The sequence below is a fragment of the Labrus bergylta genome, chromosome 20 (assembly GCF_963930695.1).
Source record: "Labrus bergylta chromosome 20, fLabBer1.1, whole genome shotgun sequence".
Classification (NCBI taxonomy): domain Eukaryota; kingdom Metazoa; phylum Chordata; class Actinopteri; order Labriformes; family Labridae; genus Labrus; species Labrus bergylta.
In genome coordinates, this window is record NC_089214.1 from 7,016,396 (window position 1) to 7,028,437 (window position 12,042).

Consider the following 12,042-nt stretch of genomic DNA (forward strand, 5'->3'; position numbering starts at 1 on the left):
TGGCCTGATTAACGATGCGGGAGAGTTTGGCTTTGTGTTTGATGGTGAGGGAGTTGTACCAGGATGAGATGTTAAAAGTGAGGATGGATTCAATAAGTGAGCGGCAAACCAGAGTTAAAAAACAAATCCCAGTCAGTCAGTTCAAAACAACCTTTAAGTGATTCAGCTGCTTCTTTGTTCCAGACTCTGATATTCTTTGTGATGGGTTTTCCTGTTCTCAGTTGCGATCTGTATCTTGGCAGTAACAAGATGACGTTGTGGTCAGAGCGGCCAAGAGGTGGGCGTGGTTTTGAAATGTATGCATGAGGGATGTTGCCATAGAACAAGTCCAGTATGTTTGGCATTCTGGTGGGAGTTGTGACGTATTGCTCCATATTGGGCAGGCGTGTGGTGATGTCACACCTGTTAAAGCCCCCCCCAGTACAAACACTGGCTGCTCTCCAGTCTGATTGACAGCTCTGTTATAACAATCAGATATGTGCTCAGCAGCTAGGTTGAAATCAGGCCCTGGTACTGTTACGACCCCTAAATCAATGACTCAATGTTTTTACCGGGAGTCGAACATAAATCAATCAGAGATTAAATCATTTCAAAGAAAAGGTTTATTTTTACAATCTGAATTATCTTAATAACACTAATAATGGACAAAGAAACAACAAAACTATAAGCTGAAAACCTGGGGTACAAAACAAAACAGAAAAGAAAGGTCAGCCACCCAAGCCAGCCCACACCGGGCCGTCGGACCGGGCACTCACCCTCTACCACCAGAACCACAGGATCCCTTAAAACAATGAGCAAAAGCTGCGATAAAGAAATAAACACTCCACCAGGTTACTCAGACAACATTGATACTGAATAGATATTCTGTTGTGACTCTCAGGAGCCCAGGAGAGAGAGACGGATGATTTGCACCGTCCTCAATCACCCCCAACCATACACACCCTAGGGAGAGACAAAAGCAATTAGTCAACAGGTTACAAACAGTTACAAAGTACAACCAGCAGAGGGGGACAAAACAACATGCAACGTAACACCCCCACCCTGTATTTGAACATCGTAGACTGAAAGAACCATAGTTTTTCAGGGTGCAGTGTTCAAGAACAACAATTAAAGACGGTACAGCGCGTCAGCTACAACATTATCCCTGCCACGGATATGTTTGAGCTCTATATTGAATCCCTGCAGACGCAAAACTCCAACTCATAAGGCGCCTGTTCTTGTTTCGCATTCTATGCAGGAATACCAGCGGATTGTGATCGGTATACTCAATTACAGGAACAATGGATGAACCGACATGCACCTCAAAATGTTCCAAAGCCAAAACGAGAGCGAATGTCTCTTTTTCCACCGTGCAATACCATTTCTGGTGGCGATCTGACTTTTTTGAGAAATAGGAAACTGGATGCTCGAGCTCATCAGCACCTTCTTGCATGAGAACAACGCCCACTCCGGTGTCACTCGCGTCCACAGCAAGCCTGAACAGCCTATCAAACCGAGGTGCTACCAGAACAAGTGCATTCAACAGCAGGTTTTTCGTTTGCTCAAATGCCAACTGGCACGCAGCAGACCATGTAAAACTCTCCTTGACTAAGCAGATCAGTCAAGGGAGAGGCTCTCACCTGTCTACAAACGAGAAGGAAGATTCTGCAAGATCTGCCAATTCGCCAACTTTCCCTTTCGTCAACGCCACATGCAAACCCCCTTGATTCACTTCAGCATCTGGACAAACGTGCGACACCAGTCCTGTCACAAGACTTCCACACGGCGCGGTGAGTTCAGCACCGGACAGCACCTGCTCCCTCAGTCACACACGGTGAAGTGATTCAAGAACTGGACAGCAGCAACAGATGACCCCCAACCATACACACCCTAAGGGAGAGGAGCAACACCTGGGGAGCAAACGGGACGGAGAGAATATTAAAAAAAAACACACACACACAACACTACCGCACGTAACCACAACTAAAACCTTCACTTCATGTTTTTTTTTTTTTTAAGAACAAAGGTTTAGGTTTGCTGAATCAAATGGCATTGTGACTTTGCTTCTGTCCCTGGCTGTGGTCCTGTGATTTTTTCAGCAGATTCTACTGTTTAGTTTTTGAGACAATTAAAGGTAAAATGTTCTCAAATTTTGATTAAAACTCAAAAATGTAATACAAAATAATAAAGATACAACCTGATATATGATACATCACAAAACAGCAAAAAAATTATTTTCAAAACTGCCACCATGGGGAGCGAACTGATTTCATTCACACACATTCATACGACGAAGCAGTGGGAGCAACTTGGGGTTAAGTGTCTTGCCCAAGAACACGTCAGACATGAGGCTGCAGGAGATGGGGATTGAACCCCCGACCTTCTGGTTGGGAGACGACTGACTCTACCGAACCGCTCATGTACCTAATACTACTTCTGTACTTTTAGTAAAAGGGGGAATTTAAGTGTTTTACATTGTGGAACTGATACTTTATGTGTTTGTGAAATATACAACTGGCACCTGACCTACTGATCGGACATCCTGACTGAACTCTGACTGCAACTCCATTTGGCAGCTGGAGACGAGAAATGAGAGCCTGGGAGACACTTCCACTATAAAGCCAGCTGTGTCCACATGTGGCTCCTCTTTGTCTTAATGTTAGCATCTGAACACACAGCAACACAACTCTGTGTGGCAGTAAGCTGCAGCTAGTTCTTTAAAGGTTTTGACTTGAAACAGGATGGTGAATTGGTCAGGATGCAGAATAGATAAGGAGGAGACGTAGTATTCTCTGAAAGTGCCTTGTGGTCCAGCAGTGTTTATTTACCAACATCCAGTACTGTGGTATACATATCTAGTCTGTAACAAAAAGGTAAACAAATTAAGGTACAAAAGAGACAGGTATGTGCACTGACATGCATAAAAATGTTCACAACCAGCACAGAGGTTAATTAGAAAATAAACACTAATTTCTAACATGAATATATTCCTTAGAATTATTAGAGTAAGGTATGTGGCAGAAAGATTCGAGTTCAACAAATATACATCGACGAAATGAGCTCTTTAGGCAGATTAACAACTTCACATACTGTCTGGGTTTACAAATAGAAATGGCGCCATCTGCTGGTAAACAAAGGGTATTACAAGATAGCGTCCATATCATCAACAAGTGGAATCAATTAAACTCCTATCAGTAAAGGTGTAGTTAAAACTTAGAAAAAACTACAAAACATTCAACAAAGAATAAGCCTGAGGTTAAAGGCCGAGCATCCTTTCTCCAGCTTAGCGTAAACACTGGAATCACTGTTGGATATACAAGAACAGGAAGGATATTATAACAAAGCTAAACGTTAAAACAGAAGTAGGGTGAACTTGTAATCTGCTGCTCTCATCTTTATGTGCATCTCATCATTTAAAATCCGGAGTCCGCCCAATCCGAGACCGAGAAGAGGAAAAATGATTTAGATTCTGAGACCGTCAAAAGGTGGTCACGAGACAGGTCCAGTTTGAAGTATTACAACACTGCATTCAAGTTGTTCTAAACAGCTTTTGTCATGTTTCTGTATGGAAATGTAAATATCCTAGTTATAGGTGCACTATGGAGTTTTGGTAGAGAAATGTGAAAGTTGGAGAAGAACTGTGTTCCATCGACCCATTTTTTCCTTTGAATAAAGTTTGTGTATTTAGTTCAGAAAATATAGTACGGACTTGTTTCACTTCTCCAACTTTCAAATTTCACTCCCAAATCTACACAGTGCACCTTTAAGGTTGAGAACATGAATCTTCATTGATGCTTCTGACACTTTCAGACGCTACACATTTATGTAGCTTATTGAAAAAAGCTCGCTATTTGCATTTGCACTTTACATTTACTTTTTTTTTTTTAAATTAATGCAACCTGATAATGCAATAATATATCATAAATTGTTCTCAAACTGGAAATTCTGCAAAAAGCACCTTCTCTGTTGATAGTTGAAGTTCATCTAACCGATAATAATTTGTACCTACACAGTTAGATTGCACCTATAACTTTTACTTACAGTACATGAGTACACAACAATTAAGTTTGGTTGTGCTTTATGTATTCTTCATGGATTGTGGTTAATGCAAATAGGCCTATAGGAAACTTGGCATGTGCTGCTGCTGTGTGCATCGGCATCCTCCGTACAAACTTGTATTTGTGACATGGGAACATTTTGTACCGTCCACAACATGCAGAGGGAAGTGAAGTGAGACAATGAGCCCCTCTTTTTGTCATGGAAAAAAAAAAGTTTCCTGTTACATAATCACAGCTCCCCCTAAAAAGCTCTTCACTGATTGGATACAAATTGAAGATCTGGCTAATCAAACTGTATAGCCCAATCAGATTTCAACTCATGTAAAGTGTGTGCGAGGCTTTCACTTAAGCCTAATCCTCCATCACATTGCCTGAATCAATAACACATTTCACTGTCAGCTCATATCCATCACTTCTCCTGAGGGATTAAGTGTGCATGCACAGACAGCTGCTGCGTGCATCCTTCATAGGAACTTAGATTCCATATGGTAAAACTGTGCAGGGCCTTACGATAAAACAAAAGGTCCTGTTACATAATCACAGCTCTCCCTTGAATGCAAATGGGCGATTGGATAAAACAGGTCTCAGTAAACAAATTCAATAGCTGACTGGGATAAAGGGGTTTGCCAAAGTCTGAGTGAGGTTTCTAGACTAAAGATTAAAGACTGATTTCATGACCAGTGCAAACGTGTCCATCACTTGTCTTGGGGGATGTAATGACTCCACTCATCAGCATCAAGGGATGCAACACATTCTTGTGCATATAAGCCTCCTATGGTGTGAATGTTCCTCATATGTGCCCCGTCTTTCACACAATGTCATCTTTCACAGATCACGCTTGTGTCGTAAAAAAAAAAACTCAAATCCATGACGACATGGTTTGATACTTCAGGAGGATTCAAGACTCACGAACTGGAACATTCAGTCCTCACTATATAAAAAAAAGGGAGTCACTCCCCTCTCTCCCCCACCCCTTTTCTCTCCACCCTCCAGTTTATAAACGTATAAAAAAAAGGAGAAGAATTCACTTGTTGCACTCCTCTCCTTCTCTTCGACTGCAGTCTTCCTGAGGTTGAACACTCAAGCCTGTAAGTACTGAATACTTTTATACTAATGCATGGAATCAAGTATTTCTCTGCAAGATCTCTTTAATGCATGAAGATGTCTTTGCAGTGCACTGTTAATGTTGCTGTTAAAATTAAGAATAAAGCATAAGGCTTATTGGGAATTGCAAACATAAGTACAAAAATATGTCTTTAACACATTTTCAGTGTTTCAGTGGAATACAGCTCTGATTTTCTTTTTTGCTGCAGAATCATGAGCAGGAACTTCTTGTCTAAAAATGATGAGCTCCGCAAGGGAGACTACCTGATTTCCAACAATGGAGAGTACAAGGCTATCTTCCAGGTGAGTAATAAATACCGTTATTATGATGCATATACGTGTGAATATTTACTCTTAAAGAGTGAGCGTTTGTGCACCCTGTTTGCAGCTTAATGGGGTTTTTTTCTGTGTGCAGGATGATGGTAACTTTGTCGTCTACGGCTGGAAGCCTGTGTGGTCTTCAGACACCGCAGGATCAGACGCTCTCCGCGTGTGCATGCAGGCCGACAGTAACCTGGTCATGTACAACAAGTGTGACGAACCAAAGTGGCACACAAACACCTCCTCCTCCGACAAATGCAACATGTGCCGTCTTCACCTGACCAATGATGGGAAACTGCTGGTGAACAAGGAATGTGAAGAAGTTTGGAGCTCCGCTAAATCCAAAGGCATGAAGTGATGAATTAAAAATGTAAGAGATGTTAACTGGAGATGGTAAACATGGTGATTTTGTAATCTTGAGTCAAATAAAAGCTTTTTTATTGCATCCATACACGTGTGAATTCCTTATCTTTGTGTGTGCTTTTATCAGGCCTTAAAAACACTCACAATGAATTTTAAACACATATTTTGTTGTATCATATTTTCATTTTATCTTGTGCATTGCCATTTTTATTAGACTGAATGGTACTTTTGTTCTTTATACTTAAATTTATACACACAATAAGCATTATGCAACTAGTATATACTTCATATAGAAAGCAAATTGTTAACCGTAAACTGCAACGACACTTCAAGCATTAAACAGCTGTATCCAGAATAATGTGAAAATCGATCCCTCTATCAGTCAAAATATGGAGTACTAAAGAGTCAGTCAGAATGAAACAGAGGAAACAAAGTGAAGGAGACAACTTCCTCTCATTGCTTTTTAAACGCCTTCTGTAAGCTGGGTGTGGAGAGAAGAGATAGGACAGACAGTTGAGTGTCTCTCTCTCTTTTTTTTAAATTGAGAACTGAATGTTCCTGTTAGAGGGTCTTGGACGTCATGGTTTGGTCTCTTATGACACAAGTATGATCTGTGAAAGAAGACATGATGATGAGTGAGTTCATCTGAAGGATGGACACGTGAACATTTTAAGATAATTTAGTAATTTAACACAATAAGGAGTGTTGAATGCAGAAGTGAGCGCATTCATCAGCTTTATCCATGAGTGCAAATCAGTGGAGTAGTTTCTCAGGAGGAGTGATAGACATGTTTGCACTGGTCATGATTTCTGTCTGTGATAAGTTTGAAAGCCACATTTTGGCAAACCTTAAATGTCAGGATGCTATTAAATCTAATTATACTGTAACGACCTGTATGTTTTCAACTCTTATGTAACAGGATTTTTTTAATCCATAAAAAAGAGCTATTACACAATGTACCATAATGTATCCGATTCCCTATGAAGCACACATTTAGCAGCTGACTAACGTCATAATGTCTAGAAACCAAGAAACCAACTCATCTGATTGAAGGTTTCTGTACAATTTATCAAAATATTCACACTTTTAATTACTACCTTTAATGTTGTACTTAAATGATTCAGTTTGTAAACAAGTTTGAGTTGGTGTACTGTAAGTTACAGAAGTGCACAAAGATGTGCTCTGTATGAATGTCTCCTATGAATATATTGCAAAAAATATGATGGCCTAGTGGTAAGGTTGTGCCCAATGTACAGAGGCTAAAGCCCTCCAAGTGGGCGGCCCGGATTCAATTACCAACCCGGGCCGATCCTTTCCTGTGGGTTGTTCCCCGCTCTGCCTCTCCCTGATTTCCCACTTCATCCACTGTCCTATCAAAGAAAGGCAAAAAGCCCAAAATCAAATCTTTAAAAAGATTCTGGAAGAAGAAAGGGGCTTAAAGGGGGCTCAATCTTTTTCAAGTAGGCCACCAAGGTTGTGTCAAATGATTCTTGTCAAAGCTTGAGTAAAAACTTTAGTTGATGCCATCTCAAATAAGACATTTTTTATAAAAGGAAATCCGAGTTGTGTTGCTGTGTGTTCAGATGCTAACATATTGATGAGGAGGAGCCACATGTGGACACAGCTGGCTTTAGAGAGGAAGTAACTTCCAGGCTCTCATTTCCTGCATCAAGCTGCCATACGAAGCTTCAGCAGAGTTCATTCAGGATGTCAGACCAGTTGGTCATGTGGCTGTTGTTTATTTCACAAACAACTCATGCATACTCAGTCGTAGTTTCATGCTGACATCAGCTGTTCACATCTATCCAGTCGTGCTGTGACACCGCCTCCTCATTACATTTGACAAACTAATCTGTTCATTTTGTTTTCTTTACTTAATGATCCCTTCCCACGATTTAACAATTTCACCTCTAAGGACAAAACCTTATCATTTCTTTGACATTGAAGCATTTGACTGTTTCAGTAAACCCTCTGTCTGACACTTACCTTGCAGTTTCAGGCATAACAAACAATAATAAAGAAACCATGAATCTGGTCAGTTATTTGCATTGTTTGCTTCAGTGGGTCATACAGAACGTCATTAATAACCTCAGTCTGTTTTTATAACCAGTGATAACCTCCTCACTGTTCTGTAGAAACTTGACTTCACACAAGAACGATTCAGGAGACTCAGATAGTTGAAGATGAAGATGTTTATATGAGGCATTTACAGCACACATACATACGTGATACAGCGTCTCCCCCAAAACTTGAACGTGACTTTTAAGATAATAGAGAGCAGACACTAAACAATCCAGCGACACAAAGTGACCTTGGTTGGCATAGTCACGGCTAACAGTATCAGCTGTGCAGCAGGGCAGAGAATGAGCTAAATGTCTGTGCATCTTCAGACATGCAGAAATTCCATCCCAACTCTCAGGAGCTTTCACTCTCTATTTTGTTATAAAAATAACTGTGAACTTAAGCAAGATAGCTCACGTCTTGGTGTTAAACAGAGGGGTATTTTTTCATCGACTTTATTGTTTCTGTTTGCATGGACTTTCAACTCTGAATGAGAGTGGGTGTGTTTGTTTGCAGGGGGCAGATATGCTGGAGGAGATTTGGAGCAAATAAAAAATCAAACAAGACCACACACAACTGATCACATTAATTCAAGTTATATCACAGCATTTTCTTTTTTTTTTTATTACACAGAAATACTGTGACTTTACTGTACGAGAGAACTTGCACTAGAAAACCTTGGATGTGAGCATGACAAGTGGCATGTCAGAGTCTCTCACAGTAAGGAAGTAAGCATGCAAAAGTTTGACTATGAATGATTTTGCTAGTATGTTAGCGTGTTCATTTTAGCTGTTTTATAGTTTTATTAGGACGGGAGTTTAGAAGCCAACAGTGTAGGAGCTCCACTGTTGTAATTCATTTTTTTGCAGTGCGCGATCCTTGCCGTCCTCATCGCCTGAAACAAGAGAGTAAACACGTTAAGAGTAGACAACACAGCCTGCTAGGTTGTCAAATTAACCCTAAGAACACACACAACGAAGAGCTTTGTGGGCTTAAATCCAAATCAATCACAGTTAAGACAAGAAGAAAAGTATACCTCTGTGAGTCTCGGTTTCTGGATGCAGTCAAGATATGGTTTTGGGTTCGTTTGGATCTGGTCTTCTGCTGTTTTGTAGCAAACTGCACAGTCCATCAGTGGCTGGGTGGTCGTTAAAAACACAAGGATGATGTTAATGTTCTGAACACTTTACATATATTTGACAAGAATGCTTCTTTTTCTATTTTTTTTTTTAATCCACTCACTCTGTCGTTCCTGGAGGGGCATCTCTGAGGACTGGAGGTGGGTGTTCCTTTGGGACACCAGGTAGGTTTCAAGTAGAAATTGTGGAAGACGTATCTCGTACCGAATCCAGACTGCAAGAGAGTAAGAAATCATTTAAATACGAGTTGCAAATGTAGAAGTGTTTATGATTCCACTTGCCATCATTTGCCCTTATTTTACTACTTTAATTGTGTAAATACTGTTTATAATATATTCTTCGATGTTCCAACAGGACTGGTACTTTATGTGTAACAGAGCGCCCTCTGCTGGGACCCCTGCAGACTTGAGCGGTGCAGCCAATTTAACCATGTGGTGTGTTTTACAGTGTCACCGTGTCACTTTTCTGATCATATTAATTTGTTATGGAGTCATTTAGACTCACCACGTAGCTCAAATCGTAGCTTCACTATTGATTTGCTGTGAAGGACCTAATATGCTTCTGTTGTTATCAGAATAAACAACATACTGAGGACGTGTGATGATTCTTTTGAGTCTGTGTAAATCAATTTTCAGATGTTAAAGCAAAAGAACAGTGTTTGAGCATCAATCAATTAAAGCTGCAACAGGAAAAATACTAATCTGTAAAGGGTCCACACTGTAAATTAAAGTGGATAAAGCCTGAGTGATGTCACCCATTGGTTACTGCAGAGGTCTATGGAGTCATCATGAGCTAATCAGACCTATTTTTTTTTTTTTGTACCAGGCTGTAAACATTTTGATTTCTGATGTAAAAACAGGCTTTTTTGAATGGGTGTGTATGTGACTTCCTGTGCTCCTGGAGCCAGCCTCTAGTGGACACTCAATGAACTGCAGGATTGTGCACTTCCTCATTGGCTTCATTTTTCAACAGAGGAGATTGCCGCTTGGATCATATCAGTGTAAAATCATCAGAAAAGTTTTTTAGAGATGTTTCCAGGTTACTTATTGTGGACCCACACAGTGCTCAGGAAACATTTAGGAGATGACCTCTTGGTTGCACTAATTAAAAGACGAAAACAAACCAAATCTCAAAATGACAGGAAGTCAGCGATCTGTCGATAACCTTCAGAATGTGCAGTTAAAGTTTTCTGATCTGACAGATGTGTTCAAAGCAAAATCATTTGTCTCAGCCCTCTGAAACCAATCACTATTTAAAAGACGGCTCAGAGAGTCGAAGGAGGTCAGATTTTCTTTTTCTTTCAAAAAACATTCCAGCAAAGACACACCTTACAGGAGTTTACTTCTAATGAAACCAAACCCTGCTGAAAACATGTTGATTCAAAGTGCATTTGACCTGCAGCAGATGTGAAAGTATGCGCCATAATTCCCTGAAGGCAGAGGCAGTTTGACAAACACCAGAAGCAGATTAGAGGAATCTGACACAGAACTTCAGTCTTTTTCTTAAATATTTAGATTCACATTGAATATTTGGCTGATTCGTTTTATGAATTGATGTCTAGTTTTCCCTGAAATCCACTGTAACCGCCATCAGTGTTTCTCATGAGGCATGCTAATATAAAGAATAAAGCATACTTAGGCTCTCTGATAGAATATGTCAGAGTCCCATCTTAATGCTTCAGGCCTATAGGCTTGATAAAAGCAACAAAAGCAATAATGAGATTAAAAACTTAGATGCCAAGTTTACCTCGATGTCTGACTTCTCCAAACTTCTCAGGAAGCGAAAATGGTGGTGCACCCCGACATGAGAGTTGAGCTGCTCTAAGGTGAGATTCACTCCCTTCTTGTAGTAATCAGGCAGCTCAGTATAAGGATCCTGTGCCTCGGCAGAGTACAGCACAGCTCCGGCACAAACCAGCAACAGCAACCCAGCAGACATGTTTATCGTAAGTGTGTGAGGAAGAGCTGCTCTGTACAGAGAGTGAACCCTCCTCTCCTGGCAGGATCAATACTCACAGGAAAAACAAGTCCTATTAAGGCTGTATGAGCAGCAAGTGACCATCAACAGGCCTGCTGCTCTACGTGTTTACTTCCCCTTCCCAGATTCCCGTAACAACCCCAGAGGGGGGGTGCAGATTTAAACTTGTTTCTGCAAAACTAATTCTCAGCGGGGGGGGGGGGGGGGGGGGGGGTTAACACTCATATCCTTAAATGTTTCTACTTGGATGAGTAATCGGTCCTCCTTGAAATGAGCCCAACAAGCTGTGAAAAGCGTTTGGCCCCAGGACAAAGATGAAGGTCAGCAGTGAACAGTGGGTGAATGAACTCTTTCAGTTCTGCTTCATCAGCTCTCTTGTTGCACATACAGGAAAGTGGGTCACTGATAGGAAATGGTTGGTATTCCTGCTAGTTTCACTGCAGAAGTGATTGAAAACCGTTAAACACAAGAGTTCTGGAGCATTAGGACAGATTTTAGTGATTGATTGGTCAACACAATAACTGCACAGATAATTCCAGTCTTTCTGTTCGAGCTAACTTTATGAAAAGCTCCTATCATAAAAGGAGAAGAACTTTCCAGCTTTAAAATGAACTAAATTTGCTTTTTCCTCTCTGCCATCTACATTTTTTTCTCCATCAAACAGTTTTTTGAGAAGTCTGAGGGCACCACTCCCCTGATGGGAAATCTCTTTCTGTTTCCATTTAACTACAAAACTGTGAAAGGGGGCCCCCGAAGAGGTTTCGAAAAAATGTTGGATAATACTAAATATGTGGATCACATTTTTTTAGACTTATTTTCAGCTAAAGAAACAACAACAACTTTGAATTCATGTATAGATCTGCGTGTATCTGAAAAAATCTAAAGAGGTAATGTTTTTTGTCTGTACTTGAAGGCGGGGTTGATCATTTTCTGAGACATGAGACGACGTAGTTTCTACACAATAAAAGTGATGAGCTGCTTCTGGAGCAACGACGCTTTTACATGTAAGTGAGGGGCCGTGGCTTTTGAGGGAGCACAGA

At 40.6% G+C, this 12,042-nt stretch overlaps 1 protein-coding gene across 1 annotated transcript; it reads left to right on the plus strand.

The window, feature by feature from the left end:
• Positions 1–5,057: 5,057 nt before the first annotated feature.
• On the plus strand, positions 5,058–5,911 carry LOC109983795 (B-type lectin plumieribetin). The gene is made up of 3 exons (XM_020633677.3): positions 5,058–5,125; positions 5,351–5,444; positions 5,557–5,911. Exons 2-3 carry the CDS (start codon positions 5,355–5,357, stop codon positions 5,818–5,820), a joined length of 354 nt encoding a protein of 117 aa, XP_020489333.2. The 5' UTR covers positions 5,058–5,125; positions 5,351–5,354; the 3' UTR covers positions 5,821–5,911.
• The last annotated feature ends 6,131 nt before the right edge of the window (positions 5,912–12,042 follow it).